General features: G+C 37.8%; 2 protein-coding genes and 2 long non-coding RNA genes across 9 annotated transcripts in view; 1 reads left to right on the top strand and 3 right to left on the bottom strand.

Moving 5' to 3' along the window:
• Window positions 1-117: 117 nt before the first annotated feature.
• Window positions 118-7632, bottom strand: pabpn1l (PABPN1 like, cytoplasmic). 2 transcript variants are annotated; one of them, XM_082161063.1, is made up of 7 exons: window positions 7531-7632; window positions 5562-5655; window positions 2487-2554; window positions 2284-2390; window positions 2121-2208; window positions 629-756; window positions 118-326 (listed from the first exon to the last, which is right to left on the bottom strand). In XM_082161063.1, exons 2-7 carry the CDS (start codon window positions 5620-5622, stop codon window positions 287-289), a joined length of 492 nt encoding a protein of 163 aa, XP_082017189.1. In that variant the 5' UTR covers window positions 5623-5655; window positions 7531-7632; the 3' UTR covers window positions 118-286. The 2 variants fall into 2 exon arrangements, with proteins under 2 accessions (XP_082017189.1, XP_082017188.1); XM_082161062.1 differs by having other exon boundaries at window positions 118-756.
• A 928-nt stretch (window positions 7633-8560) lies between these two features.
• The window catches only part of LOC309492210, a 153536-nt gene continuing 135723 nt past the window's right edge, over window positions 8561-26373 (top strand). Inside the window, exon 1 of the long non-coding RNA XR_014203465.1 lies at window positions 8561-10587. This is a non-coding gene — a long non-coding RNA (uncharacterized lncRNA). The remainder of the gene's footprint in view (window positions 10588-26373) is intronic.
• cbfa2t3 (CBFA2/RUNX1 partner transcriptional co-repressor 3) overlaps window positions 8944-26373 on the bottom strand; it is a 70428-nt gene continuing 52998 nt past the window's right edge. For 2 of the 5 annotated variants that reach the window (XM_082160950.1, XM_082160954.1), the window contains exons 8-12: window positions 26132-26372; window positions 23451-23519; window positions 21859-21912; window positions 16613-16803; window positions 8944-14871 (exon numbers count right to left, since the gene is read on the bottom strand). In XM_082160950.1, coding sequence (XP_082017076.1) covers window positions 14530-14871; window positions 16613-16803; window positions 21859-21912; window positions 23451-23519; window positions 26132-26372 — 897 coding nt within the window. In that variant the 3' untranslated portion in view covers window positions 8944-14529. The remainder of the gene's footprint in view (window positions 14872-16612; window positions 16804-21858; window positions 21913-23450; window positions 23520-26131; window position 26373) is intronic. The other 3 variants (XM_082160952.1, XM_082160951.1, XM_082160953.1) reach the window with 3 other exon arrangements.
• Window positions 19237-21844, bottom strand: LOC309492208. The gene is made up of 2 exons (XR_014203463.1): window positions 21731-21844; window positions 19237-21692 (listed from the first exon to the last, which is right to left on the bottom strand). It is a non-coding gene; the product is annotated as an uncharacterized lncRNA (long non-coding RNA).

Here is a 26373-nt window from a genome sequence, read left to right on the forward strand (position 1 = left end):
TTGCTCAAGTCTAAGCACTGAAAAAGCAAAAATAGAAAAAGTACTGAAATTTACAAGGCATTTCGGCCTCTCACAGGCATGGTATTTTAAAGAAAGCCTATAAAATGTAAATAAAATAGTAACCCCTCAACAGAAATCAAGTCTTCGCTTTCTGTAGTGTCATACAAGATACACACACACACAAAAATAACCATAATAATACTAAACTGAACTCCCTTCATGCAGAATGTACTTTAATTAGCACCAAGAAGTGCTTTGAAGATAACAGAAAAGTCAAAAAGGAATATCAAAAAGAATCAACCCATGGACGAGCTCTTCCATTTTCCCTAAAACAAAAAGTAAAATTTTTATAACATCATTAAAGAAAGCGAAACGATGGATTTACAGAGAAATGCCACACTTCCAAGAAAGCACACTATGATCACTTGCATTAGTTTTTAGGCTTCACAAATCTGAAAGGATTATGGACATTTTTCAGTATGTGGATATTTTAATATCTGGTAATTCCATTACAGTTAGAGAATAAGCATATATGAAGAGTGCAAGGCCACCACGGGCCACTGTGGAAATCTGAAATAATTAAGGGTCCAGATCATGTGAGGTACGGTTATGTATTGGCTGAACTGACCTAATGAAGTGGCAGCCTCTGAAAGGGTAAAATCTCGAGGGACGGGATCCCCGTCCTCGGGACCAGCCTCCACGCAAGTACGTGTCTGTAGTCCTGAAACCGGGAATGTTTGTTCTTTTTGGCAATACCTAGTGCACAGAGTTTGAAATTAAAAGGTTTTCTGTCACAGATTTGCATTTCATAAAACAAAAACAGATTTATTACAAGGAAACCAACACTGTAGACACTATGGCTTCATTTACGCCACAAGATAAAAGTGCCCAATTCTGCTTTTTTGTGAGATTGTTTACATCATTAAAACGTGGCCCTTATTTGACAGGCAATTGTAAACTTGACCACATGCAACAGCCTACCAGAACATGTCTATTGGGAGAAAAAAAGATTTATATAGCTGCAGGCAGCAAATAAAGGGCCAAGAACCCTAGAAATAGGCAAAAAGAGGAGCTAAGCCTGGCAGGGAGCATCAGATCAACAGCAACAATGAGCAATTCAAGAAATTAAGGTGATTTTAGTCAAAAGGGCTGAAAAATAATAAATAGAATCACTAGTTATGATTTAATTGCATATCACTTTTGACCAATAGGTGGCGCTGTGACCAAATATAATTTTTGTGATCATCACGAAAATCCATAGCTTTTTGCCGACATTGTATTAAGATGATCTGACTCAAATTTTGTGAAAATTGGACAAACGTTCTAGGAGGAGTTTGAAAATGTAGGTTTTTCAAAGAAGAAAAAAGAAAAAAACGTGTGATAGAAAATTCGTCCGATTATGGCAAAATTGTTTTCTATGTTCTCAGCATGACCCAAGGAATCTATCAAGACCAGTTTCATTACAATAGGCAAATTACAATTCATTATGGTGACATGGTACTGGTGAAACTTAGAGTTTTGTAACAATACACCAATGTGTTCCTGTAAAATTGTATTTTTTGACAAAATTCTAAATGGCTGACGCCCAAAATGCGCAATATGGGAAAATTAGGTATCGTTCGACTCTGCATGCTACACCGAATCTAAACAGACCAGTTTTTTTTTGGGCCAAAATGTTGCCCACTAGGTGGCACTGTGCCAAAACAGTGCAGGTATCCTCAGCTAATGGTTCACGCATTATTCAAGAAGTCAGAAGATGATCAGGTTGAATTTTCAACAAAGGAACCAGAAGAGGAAAAAAATTATTTTGTTTCCAGCCCTTACAGTTCAAAAGTTATTAGCATAAGCATGAATGAAACTTTGGACAGTTGGTGGCGCTAGAGAGGTAGATGCTCCAAATTGGCTGTGGTTAATCTTCCGACTGTGTTATACATGTGTGCCAAATTTTACAACTTTTTACCATACGGTTCTACAGGTTTCCATAGGCTCAATAGCGGAAGAATAAGAAAAACAACACTAATGGATACAATGGGTGCTAATAAAGGTAAAATATTAGATTAAAAAATAATTGTGGTGTGAACATAGCCTCATTCTCATCATGTACTGCATTTCCATCTCACCTTAATGACACGCCCTCTGAACAGGGTTTCATCTAAAGTCATGGCGGTCCTCACCGACTCCCTCTCTGAGAACTCAATGTAGGCGAAACTACAGGGAAAACACACTCATAAAACATGCTGGATGTGAAAAGATCATTTGTTTTGCAGCCAGAAGGACACATACCCTTTTGGATGGCCTGTGAATCTATTATACGGGATTGTAACTCGGTTTACGTGGCCACAGCCATTAAAGTACATCTCCAATTCGTCGGCGGTTGCGCCATAATCCACCTGTAAGTCAAACAATAATGCATAAACACACACTGCAAACATGATTCAAATACAACATTCCAATAGCTGTAGAATTACTAGATCTAAGCATCTTACATTTCCCACATAGATGGATCTCCTATCAGAATCTATTCTCTCTTCATGGGTCATATTGAAGAACAATCCTGAGGAAGGCAAGATTATAAAAGTTAATTAGAATCATATAAAATATTAACGTTGCATTTTAAATAATGACCTTCATTTAAGTTGAAACATGAAAGGAATGTCCGTGGCTAGTGCTATATTTAGGCCATATAATTTAGCAGGTTTAAAAGACAAAAGTCCAATTGTACACACACACTGGATATCCATGTTGGTTTAAAACACTAGTTTAAAAATGGTGCTGAAAGAAACACTGAATATTTGTTTTTCTAATATTCTCAAATTTCTTGTAACAGATATTTGGGTAAAATGTTTATCGAATAAAACCACATATTTAAGCAAAGATCAACTTAATTTATTTATTTTTTTTATCAAAAAGTGATCTTCGGACAAGTATTCTTCACATTAATCATTTTTGCAGACATAAACAATTGTTCAATATTTTTTTGTTAACTCAACTTTTTTTTTCTTCGTATTCTCAAATCGCTGACCAACAACCACGGCGATCACTGCGTGTTAATCGAACTGTATCTTTTTTTCCTGGTTTTTGATGTTGGAAGTGTTCAATAGCTTTTAGGGATGCCTGATATATCGGCCACCATAATATCGGTATCGGCCGATATACGTTCATTTTTAATGTTTTCGTTATCGGCCTGATAAGAACCTTTGGCCGATATAGAAAAGCTGATAAATAATGGACTTTATCCTTCAGCTGAGACACTTCAGATCAACATGATGGTTTTGAATTGCTTGAAATATGATTGGAATCACATAAAAAAGTAAAAGAAAAAGGAAAATACAGTTCAGTGCAACATGTGCAGCGCAAGTCTGTCATATCGGCTGCATGAAATGATCATGAGAACATTATAATTGTGTGTTTTGGACGTGGCTTTTAATGGTCAGGCTTGTTTTTGTAATCAGGCTCTCAAAAATTATATAAAAATGTGGATTTAGAGATTTATCAGCCGATATATCGGTTATCGGCTTTCAGATATAAAGAATTATCGGTTATTGGGCAAAATTTTCATATCGGTGCATCCCTAATAGCTTTCAGTCAAGACTTCAAGGTATGCGTTCAGACAGAAAACTAACATCTGAGAAATCCATTAGAGTTTAAAATGAAGAAAACTAGCCCTGGTCCGCCCTACATAGTTCACAGTTTCATTAATCAGCCACCGGAGGACGGCATGACAGACAGATTACACTGTACATGTTATATAGCAGTGTTTCTCAACTGTTTGTCGTTTATTAGACGATACACACTTGACTCACGAGATGAAGCGATACATGATATTGGGTTCACGAGAACGAGGCGATCCCTTTTCGATTTCAGTTCACTCAATATTTGCATCTTCTGATGCTATAGGGCACATAAACAGTTTCTGTGCCATATATAGAGCCAGAAGACGCAATATCTCGCCCCTCATCTCATCTCAGGGAATCAAGGTTATGTTCAGTAACCAGAGACACTATTTTTAGTATCGGAATGAACCGGAGACAAAAAAAAAAAATATATATTTTATTCACAAAATTCAGGTGCATTTTTAAATGCTCTAACTAATCTAGGGCTGTCACTAATAATGATTTGGGTAATCCAGTAATCGGTAGATTATTTTGATTAATCAGATTTTTTTTTTTTTGGTCATAAAAATAGACAATAGCCTTTAAAATGATTTAAAATGCATATATAACAACGAGGCAATAATAATTGGTTCAAAAAGTAACAAAAGAAAGCAATTATTTGATTGTATTGAACAACACTTACAATACATTATGTAATATAGAAAATATAAACAATCAATGCATGTACATTACGTATTATAACAAATGCCTGCAGAGGGCGCCAACCTAAACAATCCTCATTTAATATTGGCCAAACAACATTCAATTCAAATCTCGACTTAATCTGTAATATTCTGCCTCTTCTGTACGACAGAAATGCTACAGCCACTGATGTCTTGAACAAGAACATGCGGAGATTAAAACATGCAAACTCAGAGGAAGGGATTCAACTATTTCGAAATCGCGATAAACAACAATTTGCATATTTAGAAACATCTTATGTTGAGATATTCTCCTGTGTCGGCGTATGTTTATAAATGATTGTTTAAATCTAATGAAACTGCACACGTTGCGTTTCCCAGATAAACGTTATAAGCAACACAAACTCAGTATATGCAGAGATGGAGTTTGAGACGCTTCACGTGTGTAAATGATATCAGAGCAACACTTCGCTATGAAACACAAAGCGTGTCAGACTTTTATATGCGTTACTAAATGAACGTTACTGAAACAAGTTTATGTGAAGCAGCATTTACTGTGAACGAGACGCTCGAGACGCTGGAAGAAACACGTGACCTGCGCGCATGTGAATCATTTAAGGAAGCTTGTTTTTGCCACAGAATAAAATCTTTTAAAAGATAATTGTGACTTTTCATCTCACATTTCTGACTTTATTTCTTAGAATTGCAAGATTATAACACCCAATTGGGAGTTTATAAGTTAGAGTTGAGAGATATAAACATGCAATTGAAGGAAAAAAAGTCTGGCTTTTTTTCCGCTTACAATTAGACTTTATAACTCTCATTTGGGACTTTGTGTCACAATTCTGACTTTATTTTACTCAATTCTGAGATAGTCAGAATTGAGAGATAAAGTCGCAATTTACTTTTTTATTTTTTATTCTGTGGCGGAAACAAGCTTCCATAAAAATTAAAGCATGTCTAATTGAATTTAAAATTGTGGCTAGTGGGAGTGAGGGGAAAGTGTGGGTCCCATGACCAAACCAGTTGAAAACCACTGTTATATAGACCTAGAACAAAGTTCAGATCACATTCAAGTCTAAATTTCATGGACTTCCCAAAGTACGGTCCAGGAACTCAGTAAGTGTGTCTTTGGCGTGTTGAACTAGGGTCTACATTTGTCACAGAAAGCAGAGATGTCCTTAGATAAGACTACAGGACAGGCCTTCTGGGACATGGCTCATTGAGCAGTGATGATGGGCTCAGGTGTGTGCCAGCTGGAGCTCACCTGCCTGAGGACTGTAGGGAAACGCTCGCTCTACCTCACACTGCATGTCAGACTCGTCCATCTCCAGCTCACGACTTTCAATCGCATCCAGATCCTGAAGGAACAACGTTTTACACACAAACAGAGCTCCTTAAAGGAGTGGTATAATGCCCTTTTCACAAGATGTAAAATAAGTCTCTGATGTCCCCAGAGTGTGTGTGTGAAGTTTTAGCTAAAAATACTCCACATATTTTTTTTTATAGCATGTTAAAATTGTCCTTTTTTTAGGGTGAGCAAAAATGCGTCATTTTGTGCGTCCCTTTAAATGCAAATGAGCTGCTGCTCCCGGCACAGAGGGCGGAGCTTCAAGAGCTCATTCTTAGCGGAGCCATATAGAGCCCTTTGTTGCGAGGTGGGGTTTGTCAATTTTAGAGTTGGTGATGTCACTAACCCGGGAGGAATGTGGTGTAGTCTCTACCAGCCGTTTGTTGTAGTTCTTAAAAAGCGATTTCTGTAAAAGCAAATATCTCCCTTTGCTTTGAACTTTGAGCGTCGTAGATGCTTTGCAGATGTTGTTTATGCTCAAACAGCAACATTACACACTCACTAACTTTAAGTACACAGAAAACCTGTTCATGGGTAGATGACATAACATCTCTTGCAGGATCACATTCTTGTGAATTTATTTTCTATGACCTCAAATTAATTTTGCTTTTTTGTTGTTAAAAATTATTCTTACACAGCAGGACTATATTTATATGGAAGAATAAGAACATTTTAAAAGATAATTGCGACTTTATATCTCACAATTCTGACTTTTCTCAGAATTGTGAAGTTGCAATTACCTTTTTATTTTTTTAGTCTGTGCCTGAAACATGCTATATTTAAGAGTATAGTAGAAAAAAAAAATCTTATTTACTCTTCACCAAGTCATATGCTTTTTTTCCCCCTTCTTCTGTAGACCACAAAAGAAGAATAGGGAAAACATTTTCAAACAAGATTACCACGTATATAAACTAAAATCCTAAAATGATTTTGGGGTGATCTGTCCCTTTAAGAGAAAAGCGCCAAAATAAAAAACAACAACATAAAACTAAATGCTTATTAAACTTTTAAATTTTGAATTTTTTCTATGACCTTAAACTTTAAATGTTGACTGCATGATATTTTGGATTATTCTCACGACTAAATTTATATGGAAGCTTGTTTCCGCCACAGAATGAAACATTTTAAAAGATAATTGCGACTTTTTCTCTCACAATTCTGATTTTATAACTAGCAATTCTAACTTATTTTCTCAGAAATATTAGATATAAACTTGCAATTGCGAGAAAAAACGTCAGAATTTCGTAGAAAATCAGAAAAGTCCTACAATAATTTTGGGGTGATCTGTCCCTTTAAGAGAAAAGCACCAAAAAAAAACAAAAATAAAACACCACTACAAAAAAACTAAAAACTAAATGTTTATTAAACGTTATTTATAGGAATGTTACTAAGAAATATTTTTAATTTTGTTTAATATTGATTTGTTCAGTGCAATTAAAAAAAGCCACGCTGCTGCCAACGACTTTGTGTGGAAACTCCCGATTTCGACGAATGATTTTCAACAAGAGGAATTAAATAGGCAAACACTGCACGAAGGTAACGTTAGGCTTGTGTGTACATGTCTCTCGATTTTAGAGTATTAGTTGATTATTGTGCGATATAATGAACTAAATTGTCTTGATACGTAACAGCACATGGCGCATCCATTTTGATCAATTTTAAACGAGATAAAAGGACGAAATAACAGTCAGTCTGGATACTGATATTGACCATTTTACACGCCATATTCACATGTGACACTCTCTTATATTCACTTAATAGTGATATTTAACGATTTTTTAAAAATATTATCTACACCGACATGCAGATATTATAATTCCATATTATTGCCATCAATATTGACATAGGCCTATTGACATTTCTTCGTTAGTTTGTGAAACTTTACCTGGTGAATCCGCGCTGGTTTTCAACATCAGCTCCAACAGCTTCCCGCTTCAGCCTTAACTATTACCTAACACACCTGACTGACTAATCAACCCGATGTGTGTGTGAGTGTGTAGAAGAAACAGGTGTGATTGCACTTTTTTTTAAGTAAAAAAAAACTTCAATTTAGTTTAAAATACATTGTAATAGTTTCTTTTATTATTTTTCCCTGAAATATGTAGAGATTTCAAATCTACTCGTCAAAAAAAATCCTTACAAGATTTTGTAATTTCTAATATGCCAAATCCTACTGGAAACAAATATAATCCTCTAAGAAAAAAACACATAAGATCTGCTGGATAAACTAAACATTTTCTTATAAGTACAATTGGATATTGTGTCTTCCTTATCAAAACTCTACTTTTATAGGATCTTTGTGATTTTACAGATTAAAAAGGTAAAATGTATGCACCTTCATATTTGACTGTAAAAATCCATAAGAGATATTGAGGTTAAAGAACAACCTTAGTCAAAATAGTCAAAAAGAATATATGTCTATATAGTCAAATCAATTCTAGGAATGTGTAGAAGATTCCCATTATAAGTTTTATTGATCAGGAATGCTGGTTAATGGCAAGACATCAGTAAAACTTAAAAGTGATATGTCTATAAACTTGTAAAAATGGTTTCAACTGTACCTCGTTGACATACCAGCTTTTAAAGGGATGGTTCACCCAAAAATAAAAATTATGTTATCATTTACTCATCCTGAACACAAAAGAAGATACTTTGAAGTATGTCTGTAACCAAACAGTTGATGGACCCCATTGACGACTTCCATAGTGTTTTTCTTTTCCAGTTTCTTAATCGACATTCTTCAAAATATCTTCTTTTGTGTTCGACAGAAGAAACTCATACAGGTTTGGAACAACATAAGGGTGAGTAAATGACGACATAATTTTCATTTTTGGATGAACTAAAGTAATTTAAAGTAATTTTCATCTTTGATCACCACAATTACATATTTAAACGTTTTTTTCTTGACAAAAAATTCTTGCCTTCAAATATCTTGAATGTAACTCGACACCCTTGCCTCATTTAGTATGCGTGGTTCTATGAATATGCAAATGAGCCCCGCCTCCACTCACTCACTCAGCTCAGAGATCCACTGGTTGACGATCACACGTTGATCTGATTGGTTACAAGGTAGTTTGTGACGTCAGAAACACCAGCGATTTCAAAGCGTGTGTTTGAGACTGTCTTTGGTTCACTGCAGTTTTAAGGAGGAAATACTCAGCAATGCTGTCGACTTATGAATTTACACATGGTTTGTCTTAAAGCATATTAAAAACACCATACAAACAACATCAAAAGCTGGATTTTCACCACAAGAAATGTCTTCTACGGTGGAAAAAGAAGCAAATTCAGAGACTCGTCATATTTCACTGTCTTTTTAATTACACAGATACGCAGATCTCAACACAGACAATAACCTGATTTAGAATGTTTACAGCGTCACATGTCCAACAAAGCGCACAGTAAGAGAGGGCGAGGGAATTGCAAAAGTGGGGGGAAAGAGCATGCAAGAAATAAATAAATAAAACTCTCCTGGCACAGTTCACATCATCTAGAGAATGATAACAGGACCTTGAAAGAGAAAACAAGAAAACATTTTAACACACCAACCTTTCCGACTGAATCAATGCCTTCTTCTGTAATGATGTATTGCACAATACAGTATAATCATCAATGTATCAAACCAAGCCGTTGCTAGTACAGAAATATGAATCTTGCTGTTATGCCGTCTATCATGTGCGTCGCATGTTCAATGTTCAGTTTTACAGTAGTGTAAGGTTTCTACTACTACAGCCTTGCCTGGTTTCTGATAGGAAAACGTTACACTTTTTGCTGTTAGCCTTAGTGGATGTTATAGTCATTATAAAAATTACAAAATAAAGCATTAGTGAGGCTGGACAACATTAGTGATGTACATTAAAATGGTCTTTTAAGCTGTTTTTTTTTCCCAGTCAGACTACTTGACAAACCCTTTTAAAAAAAATCATTTTACTTTGCTGAATGTGTAGGATGTCGTTTCTCTCTCTCTCTCTCTCTCTCTCCCGATGTCAACCTTTGAACTTGTGTCCCCTGACAAGGCCAAATGCTGACCGAATCAAGAGATTTGTTTTGAGAACGAGGGCCTTTCGATATGCCGAATGACAGCAGGATTACAGTACACAGTGTAAAGATGCATTTGCATGCTCTTGTTTTGGTTATAGAACAGAATGGCCAAAAAAATAGATAATAATATTGCAAACACACAGTGTGCTTGCATGAGTTCTGGACTATAGCAGACAATGCAAAAGCTCGAAATGAGTTTATCGTAACTTTGATATTTTAAAGCTCTGGAGATTCAAGTAAGTCCCTTAGCAACAAAATAAAAAATCATTAATAGAAAGTATCTCTAACTCACACTCATGCACTCATTCCCACAATGAAGTCTTTTGAGGAAGGTTGTCATCTGATGCTTTGGATGCCGGGAACAAGTACTGGTCTCTTCCCTCGATGTGTGTTTATGGTTTATCTTGTGCTTTCAACATGGCCATTTTTGTACACTTTGGTTTATGGGAATAGTCGGTCACCCATGTTTCCGTCTGCTTTTTAATGCGACACAATGGGTGTGCGGTTATGCTTTGGTCTGTGCTTTTATCATTTTGGATATTTATGAGATATGTTTATGTTCAGGGGCTCGAAACATTACAAGCAAGTTCAACTTCAACAATTCTAAGACTAATTTTTTTTTCCATTGTTTTCCACAGTCAGGTGAACTAAAGTCGGTTCGTTTTGAAGAGAATCTTGTCGTCGACGTTTATAGCTAGCTAGCGCAATAATAACACATCTATTTAATGGCACAGACGTATGAATGTAAGTCTATCACACCCTTGAGGATAGTTGATTTCTATTCTGAAATGTCATGAGGTGCGTTTCCCGAAGCCAACTAACGTTCATCGTTATCAGCAGTTCAAAGAGTCTGTGTTTCCCGAAACCATCGATCCAACGAACGTTCGCAAACAGCATCGCAGTGTGTGTGTGTGTGTGTGTGTGTGTGTGTAGCGACACTCTCGATCTGTGGTTAGAAGAGTTTAATGTTTGCATGACATGTGGACTCAATACATCCTTATCTTGAGCAAAATAAGCAAGCTGATATTCAGGACAATCTGTATCTTTTATTTAGGATACATACAAATATCATTTACATCTTAGTTTGCCAAGAGATTTAAAGCGTTGTTATTGAAGAGTGCGCATGTGCGAACGAGCCGATGATTGAATCTGGGAATAAAGCAAAAAAACTGAGAAAAATGAGAAATAGTCCTATGTCTGTAATTTATAGAAACATCTAGCGTTAATTCAATCTCAAACAGATTCATTAACAGTAGTTATTACTCCAACACCTGCGTGACATCATTAACCAACGTGGATGAACGACCAATTTGCGATAATATGGTTTCGGGAAACGATCGTGAATAGCTAGTTGATTTCTTCAACGATGGATCGTACGGCGTTGACGGGAAACACACCCCAGGTTTGCTCGATTTGCATGTCTGCTAGTGGTTTGATTTGGGTTTGTTTACAGGAGGTAGCTAGTAGGCAAAGAGCCCTAAACAAAATCCTCAAAATGGAGGGAGAGAGATAGAGAGAGAGACACCTACTTCATCAGACTGGTGTTTTAGTATCCACTGGTTTGGGGTCATGTGTTGCTGATATTTTCAGGGTGAGTTCATATATTACCTTAGAAATGTGATAAATTAAACCTAAAGCAACACCAAAATAGATTGAGCAACAAACTAGGACTTTCAAGTTTGGTCCGTATCAAAAGGTACGCCATTATAAATCGGAAATTGACCAAAAACAAAGGCTGTAAACAGAGCTATTTTTGACCTTTAACAAACATGAACGTTGCTCAGTGCACACACAGCAGCTTCTGTTGATGTTTCCCAGACTGCAATGTTATGTTTGGTACTACGGTGGATGGATCACGAGTAAAAAAAAAAAAAAAAAGCTTGGTACCAGTTGAGAACCATCATAGTGTTGGATAATCTTGGGTTTGGTTTTGTGATTGTATGTGCATGCATGTGTGTTTGTGTGTGCAAAGTTGACACTTTGGCCCAAAGGATGGCAATGTTTCACACAGATTCTAGTGGTTTTCCTCCTAAAATCCCAGTTTGGGAACTCGCCAGGTCAGTCTATAGTGGTTTTGGCGTGTCGTTGAAGCGATGCCGTTCTCGTCGACGCGCTTACGGCTGCGAAAGCGTCTCGCCCATCAGCAAAATCCGTGACGTCAACACCTTTTCCTCCAACACACACGTTGTAAAATGATCATTCAAGACAGAAAAGATTAAATGGAGAGAAATTAAATTCTAGACATTTATACTTTAAAGGTTTCTGTTATTTGGCAAACTCATTTTTGGACCTCTTTTTTTTAAATACTATGTACATTCACATTAATTTACCATGGTAATTTTTAGATATATTTATATGTATATTTATATTATAAGGTACCCTAAGGGCCGTTTTTCTGAGGTTCAATTCAGTAGCTGAATTCTCTTTCCATATTGCACCTCCGTTCTCTCACTGTCTTACAATGCGAGCAATATAAAATATTCTACATGAGGATTCTCATCATCAATATTGATACAACAAATCCAACAAATAGGTACAACACAGCTTCTCTCCCGTTAAAAGAGTGTCTTTTTCTGTCCAATGTTCGGCTGAAACCTAAAAGAAGACAAAAAAAATAAAAACAAAATGGCGTCCCGAATTCGGAGAACGCACACAAGCAGAAATCGAAGACAGAGACATCCAAGAAACAAGGTAATATCTACAAGCGACGTTTGATCCCTTCGTGGATTTGAGCTTCTGTCAGGAGACAAAAGGGATGAGCATATATAGGGGGGGAGGTAGAAAGAGCGAGAGAAAAGAGAACCAAGTCTACGCCAGTCTCTAAAGTCATGCTTTGGAAAACGAGTGAAATCGTACAACAAAAAAATGTCTCGGCAAACGCAAATGTTTCAGAAGAAAAGGCTCATTCTTAGTGTACAATCCGTTGAGGTTTTTTGGCAGTTCCGTTGCCGTTCCCGTTCGTCTTTCCTTTTGTCTTTTTCGTTTGCTAATCCTCGCCTTTTCTTTCCTTTTCGTGTCATTTCTCTCCGTGCTTTAAGCGTCACTCCATTGACCTGGAGAAGAATCCGGGCTAAAGTTTGCGTTCCTCAAGATCTGAGCAAAGGTTTGAGTTTCTAGTCACTGTTTGTTCAGTTTCTGCGGAGGAGGTGAAGTTGTTTGCGTTTGGTTACAAGATGAGTGCTTCTTCGTAACTTTGGCAGTGTAATAAAAAGGTTTGGATCATTTTCTTTCTTTTCTTTTTTCTTTTTTTCCACTTAGAATTCATTTGGGTTCACGTCAGTACAGAGAGGTGAGTCTGGTGTAGATTTTCTTGGCTCGCTAGCAAGGTAGTTAACAGGTTCTTCTTCTTATTATTATAATTATTTCTTTTGGATTTTTGAACGTTTCTTTTGTTTTAATTAAAGCCCAAAAAAATGAAATGCAATGTTGTGAGGAAGTTGCTCTGTGGTGGAAGCTTTCAATTTAGAGGAATCCAAACTACATACACAATTAGGCAAAAGTTTTGGACCGGTAAGATTTTTAATGTTTTTAAAAGAAGTTTTTTTCTGCTCACCAATTTATTTGATAAAAAAAAACACCAAAAAAACTGTAATATTATTACAATTTAAAAACAGCTGTTTTCTCCAGTCGTTCATTGCTCCAGTCTTCAGTGTCACATGATCCTTCAGAAATCATTCTAATATGATGATTTGCTGCTCAAGAAACATTTCTCATGATTATCAATGTTGAAAACAGTTATTAAAATTTTTATTCCAGGATTCTTTGATGAATAGAAAGTTTCAAAGAACAGCATTTCCCTGAAATGGAAAGCTTTTGTACACAACTCTTTTCAACATTGATAATAATCATAAATGTTTGTTGAGCATCAAATCATCATATTAGAGTGATTTGTGAAGGATCATGTGACACTGAAGACTGGAGTAATGATGCTGAAACATTCAGCTTTGATCACAGGAATAAATTACATTTATAATATAAACAGCTGTTTTTAAATTCTCATAATATTTAACAATATTGCTGTTTTTTATTTATTTTAAAAACATTAAAAAACTTCTTTTAAAAACACAAAAAATCTTACCGATCCGAAACTGTGGACTGGTAGTGTAAGTCCCTCCTGCCACTCCAGTTCTCACAGAGCAAACCTCACTTAAAGGGTGTTGAGGCAATGTCTTAAAACATGAATACACACGTGTAACTGTTCCCTGGCTTTCCCCGCTCATGTTGAATTTAGCACAGTAGACCTTTTTGCGAAGGAATCTGAGCTTTTTTGGAGATTTAGGAACACAAGAGCTTAACGTAGACGTGAAAGCCAGGTTCATCACTAGAGGAGGGGTGAGTATGGTGGAGGGTCCTCAGCTAGTTTTGGATGAAAGATGCTGTAGCAGCAGTAGACGTTGGCGTTGTCAAAATACCGACTTCGGTACCAAGTCGGTCCTGAAATTTAAAAAATAAAAACTTTGAGCAGAATCGTAATCACCTCTGATTGGCCGTTGTGTTCACGAGCTCATCAAATATGTCTGTGATTGGCTACAATGATCAGCGTTTCAAAAACATGTTGTAAATATACATCAATGACGCTCTTGCGTCTATTATTATTCTAATGTAATGACACACAAGCTCCCGCTCACATTTTTATTTTTTTTACTTGCAAACGCTCCCGTGCGTTGACCATTGTAGCCAATCACAGACATATCCGATGAGCTCATGAACACAATGGCCAATCAGAGGTGTTTACGGTTGCACTCAAAGCGTCACATTTTTTTTATTTCAGTACCGACTTGCTACCGAAGTCGGTACTTCTGACAACACTAGTAGACGTGGTTCAGGATTCGGGGTTCATCAGTCAACGGGACGAGGAATCCATCAGAGCGGGTGTTGCAGGAGTGGTTGAGCGAGAAACGCTACATGAGCTCGCGTCTTTAGGACTGGCGCTGGAAAGCGGGCCTGGAGGAGTGCTCTCGGAGCGAGTGGGCGGGACACTGGATGATGATGATGATGAGGTGGAGGACGGCGTCCCGATCGGCACGACGCTGCTCCCGGTCAAGCCCTGACTGCACACGTGATGGTGCTTCTCCCAGTCCTTGTGCTGGCAGAACGAGCCACAGTAGCGCGCGGTGTTGCATCCGCTGCACGTCTCGCTAGCCTTGCGACCGCAGTTCCAACAGCTCTGCGGGACAGACACGGACTGTGATTATTTACAAACCAATAAGTGTTCATATTTATGCCATGATGAAACAATGTATTTAAGCCTCTGGTGCTTTTCGTGTGTCAGTCAAAAATGACAGAAATGTTTTTTTTATTAAATGAATGTACTATATTTTAGTTCGATAATGTTTTTTTATTTAATATATTGTATTTTTTAGGGGATTTTATGGCACTAAATTATATTTACGCTGTATTTATAATCACTTTTTGAGCACAGACCTCTGAAAATTTAATTTCCAACTTAAACTGTTGTAAATCTTGAATGCTTTCGAGCGACAGACTGAAGTGTGATCTCTTTTCAATGACGACACTGGGCAGATTATTGCTGAAGTGAAAAGAATGTTTTTTTACAACATTTTTATGTGAAATATATATTTTGAAAAACATGTTTTACTCTAAAACTGTGAGGAAAATCAAAGCCATAAATATAAACAAGTTGTGATAAAAATGTCAAAAAATGAGCTTTCAGTGAGATTGTGTTTGGCTGCAGTACCAAACGCTTCCACTAGAAGGAAATTCGTCTCCCATTCATTTCCAATGCGCAAATTTTTTAAGTGTGACCATTTTTACATAACCATCCTCCTAAAAAAAAAAGATTTCCCCTCGACTATAAAACTGTGAGAAAATCAAAGTCATAAATCTAAACAAGTTGTGTTCCAAAGTTGAGGTTGATATCTCAAAAAATTAGCTTTCGGTAAGATTTTGTTTGTGCGCAGTACCAAACGCTTCCACTAGAGGAAATTTGTCTCCCATTAATTTCCAATGCGCTCATGTTTGCGCTTCCAATGCGCTCATTTTTACACAGTAGAACACAGTCGGTTATGCATTGTAAACAATTGAGAAAGAAAGCGGATGCGTATCATTATATTGGATCTGTGCATTCGTCTTAAAGTGACAGCAGCCTAATGCGCACGCAGGTTTTTGTATCAACAATGTTAAACAACAAAAGACAAAATCACTTTTGCGAGCACCCCATTCAGTCCTTGTTCGCGGCTTATTGTGATTAACGTCAATAACTTTAAGTGACTTTAAGTAGTGCTGCAAAGTTAAAGAAGTGTAACACTTTCGGAAATAATTTTTTTTTATTTGCGAATCGATGCAAATTATGGGTGTAACGATGCCCTCATGTCACGATTCGACACATATCACGATACTGAACTCACGATACGATATTATTGCGATACTCCAAGACATGTGATAAAAGTTTCACAATTTGTTTTACTGTTCATTAAAATGCTAAATTTGGTGTTACATCGTGTGTGTAAATGAATAGGCTTGGACTTGGTGCTGGAACCCAAAGCACAGGACAATAGAGACACCAGAATAACAATATTCATGATTCTGAAGATGAAAATACACAATTATTGTAGACGAATAAGCTTAAACTCTTTCACTGACTAGATATATTTAATACAATGCAGGCACTTTATACTGGTAACAAGACATTTGGCATTATCAGGACCCACAAATATTCCCCCATTGCATTATTATACATTATATTCAACATTATATATTGCAGTTTAATGTAGTTCTGACACTAAAACTCTGTAAACTCTGAATTTTTTCTCACACAGTAATTTTATTTTTATTTTGGGTGAACTATCCACAATACATATTGTTGCATTTCTGTATTACGATATATTGTTCCACCCCTAATGCAAATCGATAGAAGATAGAATCGTGATTTTTCCCCGACCGCGGGTCATGTGTTCGTTACTCACTTCGCTGGAGTCCTCCTGCTGGTTGATGACGGTCAGTGCGTCCTCGGAGGCCTGTCGCTTGGCCTCGGCCAGAGCTCTCTCCATCTTCGATCGCTCAGCCGAGATCATCTCGTGAGCTTTTCTCTCCGCATCCGTCACCGCTTTCTGCAGCTCCGACATGGCCTGCCTCTTCACCTCGTTCACTGCCTCCTCTGGAAATGAGGAAGAAAATAAGACATTATCCCTGTGGATCCTCTCAACAGCCTCTTCACTTCATTCACTGCCTCTGAAAATTCAATTCACGTTTATTTGTATAGCGCTTTTCACAATACACATCGTTTCAAAGCAGCTTTACAGAAAGTGCACGAGTGCCCATTACAATTTAGCGTGATCTGTTATCAGAGGGAACTGTCTAACACCGTGTCCTAACCAGACGCGATGCGTCAAAATCAATCAAAACTCACAGCCAATCAGAACAGCGTGTGGGCGGAGTCTCACGGTAGTACATAATCAAATTCACAAATATTACACCATTTAATGGGGTAGTTGATTATGATTTCACTTTAACTTAAGTTAGTTAAATCATGACAGAATATGCAAATCAATGATTAGATGATAGTTAACTCCACATCAGCAACATAAATTTATCAACTATCCATTCGGAAACGTCCTGTTCTACATGTTGTCACTTCTTCTTGAGTCTCTCCATCTTTGTCCGACTCCAGTTTGAAATAAGACTAAAAGTTTTTGACATTTTAAGTGCATGTGTGTGTGAGGTAAAAGGACACAAGCTCTTGAAGCTCCGCCCCCTGTGCCGGGAGCAGCAGCTCATTTGCATTTAAAGGGACAGACACAAACGGAGCGTTTTTGCTCATCCTCAAAAAGAGAGAACTTTAACATGCTATATAAAAATATATGTGGGGTATTTTGAGCTAAAACTTCACACACACACTCTGGGGACATCAGAGACTTATTTTACATCTTGTGGAAAGGGCATTATACCACCCCTTTAAACGTTATTAAAAATACATACTGAGTTACTAAAACAATCTTTGTTAAGGAATACACTTGTTTGTTCACAGTTTGAACGAGATAAATTTCAAGATCTGAGGTGAATTATCCATTGTTGCTTTTACAGCTACAAAGCTGGAGCACTAAATGATATTCAGAGTCACATTACACGCTTTTAACATTAAATAAAGCACATAAACAGTTCCTGAGATTATCATCGCCACACTTTGTGTTTGATGTTCCAGCGCGATGTCGCAGAAAAATAGAAACCGTTTCTAAAATATAATCGCCACTCTGATCAACATGGAGAAGAGGCATTTTATCGCGCGTCGCGTCGCGTCGCGTGTAGTCAGGACATGTGTTAGTTATGTATTTCAGAAATGTACATATACAAAATCACAGTTAGCGAAAAAGGTATTAATTTAAACAATGTAATAATTTAAGGCAGAAACAACGAGCTCATTGAAGTAATTGTTTGTTAACATGATTATGACATCTAGAAAATGTAGCATTGGTGCATGTTGAGTCAGAGTTTGTGAAAATGAAGAATATCAAGAGGAGAAAATAAGACATTATCCCTGTAGATCCTCTCAACATCCTTTATTGAGGCTCTCGAAGCTTTCAGCTTGTTCATCTCTCCGAACAGATGTACATCATCCAAGATTTAAAACATTCTGTCAGAAAAATTAGCTATTAATAATTTATCCCGAACGACAGTGTTTACAATTATTTCCAGTGTTGACAGGCTGAGAGGTTCTTCACAGGCTTGCCTATTTACCTAACAATATATGATTCAATATTTTGGTTACACTTTACATTAAGGTTCATTGGTTAACTACCCGTACATTAGTTAACATAAACTAAGACTGAACAATACTTCTTCAGCATTTATTAATCTTAGTTAATATTAATTGTAACATGTACTAATACGTTATTAAAATCAAAGGTTGTGTTTGTTAACATTAGTTAATGCACTGTGAACTAACAGCTGTGTTATTATTAACTAACATTAACAAAGATGAACAAATACTGTAAAAAATGTATTGCTCATTGTCAGTTCATGTTAGTTAATACATTAACTAATGTTAACTAATGAACCTTATTGTAAAGTGTTGCCAATATTTCATATTTTTCACTAAGTGGATAACCAGGATGACTTGTTGTGGCAAACTTGTTCCACAAATGCCTGTGTGTGTGTGTGTGTGTGTGTGTGTGTGTGTGTGTGTGTGTGTGTGTGTGTGTGTGTGTGTGTGTGTGTGTGTGTGTGTGTGTGTGTGTGTGTGTGTGTGTGTGTGTGTGTGTGTGTGTGTGTGTGTGTTTTCAGGACATGCAGGTGTGAGAGTGTCTTAACATTAGGGGTCCTTGTGCTGCAGTGTCTTTCCTTAACCTTTTTAATGTGAACATTTAGCATAAGCTCTGAAAGCGAGTGAGCTCGGCGACCTGAACCACATTCCCAATGTGAGGAGGATCCCGACAGTAGCGGACACACATGCTGCCTTCAGAGAGGCTCTGTTCCGGCAAAAACCCAATGCAGAATTGTATGTATCATTTGGTGAAAAAGCAACCACAGATTGCTTTTTCAAATGTAGTCTTTTAAAAAGCATCTGAAATAATAAACTAAGTGCAATGTAGTATTTTTCAAAAATATAGATTTTTCTATACATATCAATATTGAAAAATCTGAAATGCTTCCAATACTCATTTCCCACAGAATACACACACGATACCAGCATCTCTCTCTCTCTCTCTCTCTCTCTCTCTCTCTCTCTCTCATCTCTCCGACAGTGAGTGACACACAAACCCGCCTCTCGTCACTCACTCCTTTCATTTGCTCCGGATGAATATTGTTGGTGTTACAGGGCTTGAATGTCGGCGAGGGATTGCGCATAATTTTACTCATTCCTGCAGATTTTGTGCTCAAACTCAAAAGTGCGGCACATAAAGCCGCCTCTCAGAACCACACTGAGCTCTTTATCGCTGTTTATTGCGCTTAAACTGTCAAATACACACAAAATATTGTCAAAATACCGGTCTTGACGAGTATTCACGTAAACACAGTCAGTTCTGTTTTAAGTGAACATGAACAGCTGAGAAAGAAAACGCATGTGTAACAGTATAATGGATCCGTGCGTCAGCTCTTAAAGTGACAGTAGCCTAATAAACCTGCTGCCAAATTATGAGGTAATATTAACAATATCTATATAGCAGTTTTTCCCTATTGTATCGATGTCAAAATTATGGCCAGTGAAAATGTTGAGTGGCTAGTAACGTTGGAAAACCACAAGACACAGTGGCTGGTGAGGAAAAAAGTTCATGTCAATAACTTGTTGTCAAAACTACTGTTTTGTGGGGTTATGGGGTTTAGAGAGTATGTGGATGATTTCAGAATCTGTCAGGATATTGTGTGTTCTGTTAATGCATGTGTTTACTGCTGCAGGGGGTACACACACACACACACACACACACACACACACACACACACACACACACACACACACACACACACACACACACACACACACACACACACACTACAATCTTTGCACCATAGTGTGTTTACTCTAGAAAGCTGGTTGTGATCATAAATATCTGTCATAACACACCCTCCATTCAATTCTCTATAGAGTTCTGCCTCAGGCTACTGACTGACTGTGTGTGTGTGTGTGTGTGTGTGTGTGTGTGTGTGTGTGTGTGTGTGTGTGTGTGTGTGTGTGTGTGTGTGTGTGTGTGTGTGTGTGTGTGTGTTCAAATCTACATCACTACTGTCTCAGCTGGAAAGCTAGTTAGTATTCAGTTTGTTCTCTCCGCACCTCCCACACACATCTCCTCGTTTTTTTCTCCATGCATTCATTCTTCACTTCTTTGCTTTTCTCTTCATCATCTTTTTGGTTCTCGCCAATTTCTCAGTATCTTTGAAAACACTAGACGGCTTAATCAGACTCGGAGCATGCACCACTAAAATTAGTTTGCAAATTTAATTAATTTTTATCAAGGAGACTTGGGAGCAGATGCTAAAGCAATTGGCACATAATGGAAACCATGGGGCGGCAATATTAACGTTTTAATCCCACAGGGATATGTCAGTTTTCAAGGTTTTTCTCTTTCTACTATTCTCTTGTCTTCTTTTCAGTTTCAGGCCTCAAAGGCAGAAGGACATCAAAATCTAGACACTCACAGGTAAGAAAATTTATTTTAATATCTCAATTATTTCTCCCAGACTTTATTTTTTACCTGAGTTACCAGTTTATGATATCCTAGTAACCTCAGTTTCCAGTTTACCTCTGGAAATTTCAGAAAAGGCCTGGCAATACTTCAAACTATGGTCAGATTTGCCAGCCAGCCATAAAACATCTCAAACATTTTTCATCGAATTCTTCCAAGACTCATTTGTTTGGATGAGAGATTATAGGAGAAACACCTGAGAGAGCTCCATTAAAGGAGTGGTTGATTATGATTTGACTTTTCTAACTTTAGTGAGTGTGTAATGTTGCAGTTTGAGCATAAACAACATCTGCAAAGTTACGACGCTCAAAGTTCAAAGCAAAGGGAGATATTTTCTTTTACAGAAATCACTTTTTAAGAACTACAACAAACGGCTGGTAGAGACTACACCACATTCCTCCCGGGTTAGTGACATCACCAACTCTAGAATTTACATAAACCCCGCCCCCTGAAAACGATTTATAGATTATCAAGACAGAATATGCTAATCAGTGACTAGAAGATGGTAAACTCCACATCAGCTTCATAAATTCATCAACTAATCATTCAGAAACGTCCTGTTCTACATGTCACTTCTTCTCGAGTCTCTCCATCTTTGTCAGACTCCGGTTTGAACATAAAAGCTAAACGTTTTTGAAATGTTCAGTGCGTGTGTGTGTGTGTGTGTGTGTGTGAGGTAATCAGAGCTGCTAACACACACACACACACACACACACACACGCAAGCTCTTGAAGTTCCGCCCCCTGTGCCGGGAGCAGCAGCTCATTTGCATTTAAAGGGACACACAAAAAAACGGTGTGTTTTTGCTCACCCTCAAAAAGTGACAATTTTAGCATGTTATATAAAAATATCTGTGGGGTATTTTGAGCTAAAACTTCAAACTTCAAACTTCACACACACACACACACACTCTGGGGACATCAGAGACTTATTTTACATCTTGTGTAAAGGGCATTATACCACCCCTTTAAGTCTATAGGGGCCATCTATGCAATAAAATACAGTACAGGTGTAATTTGGGTGCCGTTACTCACCCTGTTTGTTCTGAAGTTGCTTTAATGCTGGCGAGAGTGGGATACTTGTAGAACCTGCATGAAAAACAACTGCAGTTAAAAGGGATTTTGTCACAGTGAAAATGCAGCTAAGATTTGCAGACAACAGCAGTTTAATAAATTAGTAATGGCATATTGATTTTACTCAGCTGTAATGTTACTGGTGTGGGTCACAATTAATAAGTGCCCTTTGACCTCTGACCTTTGGGCAAGTCACACCACCTGTGCTCTGGCTGACCTCATCAGTATTATGTGTGACCTTTATGGCTAACCAGGCTTATGTACAGCCCCCTTAATATTTTATAATAAAACAGATTAATCCAAGAACAATCCGGCCGTGTTTCCCCTCACTCTCCTTTCTTCAGGGTTCGTACAGAGACTGTAAAATGAACTTACAAGGACTTTTCAAGCACTACTTTTTTTTTTAAGGACTACAATCAGAGATCTCATTTATAAAACAATATCTTTATTATCTTTAATATATATATATATATATATATATAAAAAGGTAAATAGATATACAAAAAATAAACCAATAAACCAAAATGGTACAAATAAAGTGCGGCAGATGCAATGACTGGTAACTTTAACCATTGAAAGGATACGATGACAATATATGATTGACCTGAATAATGAAAGCTGTATCATATACTTGAATATTTATGGGAAATATCACGCTCATAGCCATGAGCAATGCCTCTATATCTATATACAGTGTTCATTTTGAGTGAAAAGATTGTTTATCGATGAAATTAAACAGTAATTTCTCATATATTGTCTTTTATAAATTAGTACCTTTTCATAAATATGGCTGTTTTCAAGGGTTGCTTAAATTTCAAAAAGTAAAATTCAAGAACTTCAAGCATTTTGAGCATCTTGTACAAACCCTGTTTCTTTCTCTCTTCGTGCCGGGTCACGTTTGTGCTGATCTGCTGTTGACCGCAGGTTTCTGCATTATCACTGCAGATTCAACTGCAGTTGTCTTTCATGGCCGTGACAGATGGAGATCTCTGAACGCTAATGACATTCAGCGACCTCCTGGCCTTGCATAACTACAGCTGTGAGACCCTGCTGGCCAGTTGGCATATATGTGACCCTGGATCACAAAACCAGTCTCGAGTCGCACGGGTATATTTGAGGCAATAGCCAACAATACAGTGTATGGGTCAAAATTATTAGTTTTTTTTCTTTTATACCAAAAATAATTAGGATATTAAGTAAAGATCATGTACCATGAAGATATTTTGTAAATTTCCTACTGTAAATATATCAAACATTTATTTCTGTGAGTGAATGCAGCACAATCGTGAACATAAATGGACAACTTTAAAGGAGATTTTCTCAATGTATTGATTTTTTTGCACCCTCAGATTCCAGATTTTCAATAGTTGTATCTCGGACACATATTGTCCTATCCTAACAAACCATATATCAATGGACATCTTATTTATTCAGCTTTCAAGTGATGTATAAATCTCAATTAAAAAAAATTGACCCATGTGACTGGTTTTGTGGTCCAGGGTCATATATTGGTGTGCATGTGTGGAAGTCGATGCTTTGTCCGGTTGACTCACCAGCCTTTCTCCAGATCTCCTCGGGAAGGTATCCTGAAGGGGGCCGGTGCAAGAAATCTCTGTGGATTTCTGTAAAAGAGCATCAAAAGAGCGACTTGAGTTTTCCTGGGGTGAGAGAAAAGCTTCTTATCAGCCATAGACAGTCCCAAAAAAAACCTGCCGATCATCTAAAATCATGACACGCTCTTGGAACTTGACAACCATGTCCTTACCAAGTGTGACGCACCCTTCCCTAATGACTGCAATAACAAATAGCAACAATTCTGTTGGCTGCTTGGTTTATATTTCTGTGTCATCATCTCACTAGGTAGTAGGAGTGTAACGGTTCTCGGGAAAAAAACGAACCGTACCACTCTCCACCCGCGGTTCGGCACGCACTTGCACCGCGCTTGATCTCAAACCTGATGACGCATCTATAATCTGGTTTGTTGAAAATAATAATGCGTAAAACAGACAGTTCTGCTAATGTATGTTCCTGTCGATGGATGCACATGCTGGCTCCCCAATTATACATTACAACAGCGATGATCAAAAAACATGACCAGTCATTTACGCCGTTATCACCCGGGTGTTGATAGCGCGCGAGCGCAGGCGAAATCTGAACACACATAGCTATCTGTGTTTAAACTAAACTCATTTAAGCCTTTCCAATTTAAACATCAAAGAGCAAGACGTGAAAGAGAACTTTCGACATTCAGAAAATTCAACATGTCCGTCTTGATGAGTATCCTAGCATACAAAGTCGGTTATGTCTAAAGTGAACTTACACGGTCGAGAAAGACGTATTGGATCCGTGCATTATGTCTTAAAGTGACAGCAGCCTAATATTCCTGCTGTCGGTGTTTATAATGTTAATCAAACCACAAAAGACAAGGAAATCACTCACAGCTCTGGACTGAATAGCTTTTGTAACATTAATTAGGATTAATCTTTAATTTATACAGTAAAATATGCAATGCTATTTTACATTTGGTTACTTCAATTTCTGCACCTGAAAACTAATGTTAGACCTGAAAAGCACTGTTTATTTTATTAGTATCTTTGCTCTATTTGTGCTGTTGCTTGTAGTTAGATTTTTTTAGTTCTTATTTTCTTTATTTTTATTTAAAGGAACACTCCACCGTTTTTTCATATTAAACTGTTATTCCCTTAACTAAGACGAGTTGATACATACCTCTCTCGTCTCAGTGCGTGCACTCGATCGTTCTGGCGCGCGGCGACACTTAGCTTAGCACTTAGCTTAGCACTTAGCTTAAAAATAAAACGTGGCGCTTTTCTAAGTGGGTAAAAAGGATAACTATAATGTATGGCGGAATAGCACTTTGGGAGCACTTCGACTTGGCGTAGTAAAAAGTCACATTGGTTCTTATGACAGAAGTGAGAGGGAGAGAGGGAGAGGATTTTTCAGGAGTGATGATATTACTGCGCCGAGTCGAAGTGCTCCCAGTGCTATTCCGCCATACATTATAGTTATCCTTTTTACCCGCTTAGAAAAGCGCCATGTTTTATTTTGTGTCACCATACTTGGTCGTGTAACTACTCGTGTAACTGTATTTAAATAGGGAAAACATGGAGGTGTTTGGTCGCTTCTAACTTCATCTCTGTTTGGTCCCTAATGAATGAACTGGGCTAAGCTAAGTGCTATCAAAGTGTCGCCGCGCGCCAGAGCTATAGAGTGCACGCACTGAGACGAGAGAGGTATGCATCAACTCGTGGTGGAGTATCCCTTTAAGAGTAGTCCTCTTTTCCCTGAACATAGCACATACCGAACCGTACCGAAACCGTGATCCTAAAACCGTGATGCAAACCGAACCGTGAGCTATTTGAACCGATGCACCCCTATACTAGCTCGCCCCTCCCACAGCGAAAATCCACTGTCCCTCACTGCTGTATTATAAACACTGAACATGTGACTGGCAGAGTCAAGCACGATTTTTGCTCTCAATCACAACAGAAAAATGACTTTGCCGGAAACTTTATGTCATGCCTGCTTAGGACAGTGACTAATCCCAGGAACCTAGAGTACTGCACATGTCTCGCTTATCCGACACCATATCACTATACTAATGACCTGTTGAGTGGAATAAGGTGTGTTAACTTACAGAGACACCCAAATGCAGTACTTTGGGTCTCTAGGAACAGACTGTGACAGACAAGGAGTCGCCGTCCCTAGATAAAGTTACAGAGACGCCAAGGTAAGGACAAACTGTAAGGTTAGTGTGCTAAATGTGGGATCAGATGCCAACAGGTCCTAAAAAGAGAACAGATTCTATTTGTTTTTGATACGTTGGCTGATGGAAACCACTGAGTGTGTCAGACATGCTGCTACTTATCTGAAAAAGTAACTCAGAATTTTACATTTTAAAAAGTAATGCGTTACTTTACTAGTTACTTGAAAAAGTATAATGATTACGCAAAAGTTACGTAACGCATTACTTTTCTAAAAAAGTAACTAAGTAACGCAATTAGATACTTTTTAAGGGAGTAATGAAATATTGTAACGGATTACTTTTCAATGTAACTTTCCCCAACACTGAAGGTTAGTGTGCTTAATGTGGGATCACATGCCAAACTGGTCCCAAAAAGAAAACAGGATAGATTTTATTTTACATGTTGGTTGATGGAAACTTTCTGCATGAGATGTCATGCTGCGTGCCGAGGATCTGCAGCGGTACATGTACCTATCGGCTGTGTGTCGCTGCTGTTAGAAGTGTTGGAGGAGGAAGAGTTGTGGTGAGGAAGAGGAGGAGGAGGAGGAGGAGGAGGCCGCTGGGAGGAGCTCACACCTTTTTTCATCTCCTCCACGTCGCTGTATCGACGGATCCAGTGGTTCATCTCCTCGCGGTCCGCCTCCTGGCAGCGGCGGAGCACCGTGAGCGAACGCCGAGTCTTCTCCACCATATCCATGATACAGTTCAGCAAC

The sequence above is a fragment of the Leuciscus leuciscus genome, assembly GCF_965113295.1.
Source record: "Leuciscus leuciscus genome assembly, chromosome: 2".
Lineage (NCBI taxonomy): Eukaryota > Metazoa > Chordata > Actinopteri > Cypriniformes > Leuciscidae > Leuciscus > Leuciscus leuciscus.

What these genes read in the sequence shown, in the direction of transcription:
- pabpn1l (XM_082161062.1), bottom strand. Translation starts at nt 5,622, where the DNA reads ATGGACGAGTCTGACATGCAGTGTGAGGTAGAGCGAGCGTTTCCCTAC. An exon ending in TCCCTACAGTCCTCAGGCAG is followed by an intron (nt 2,555 to 5,561) that starts GTGAGCTCCAGC and finishes TGCCTTCCTCAG; the next exon opens with GATTGTTCTTCAATATGACC. An exon ending in TTCACAGGCCATCCAAAAGG is followed by an intron (nt 2,209 to 2,283) that starts GTATGTGTCCTT and finishes TTTTCCCTGTAG; the next exon opens with TTTCGCCTACATTGAGTTCT.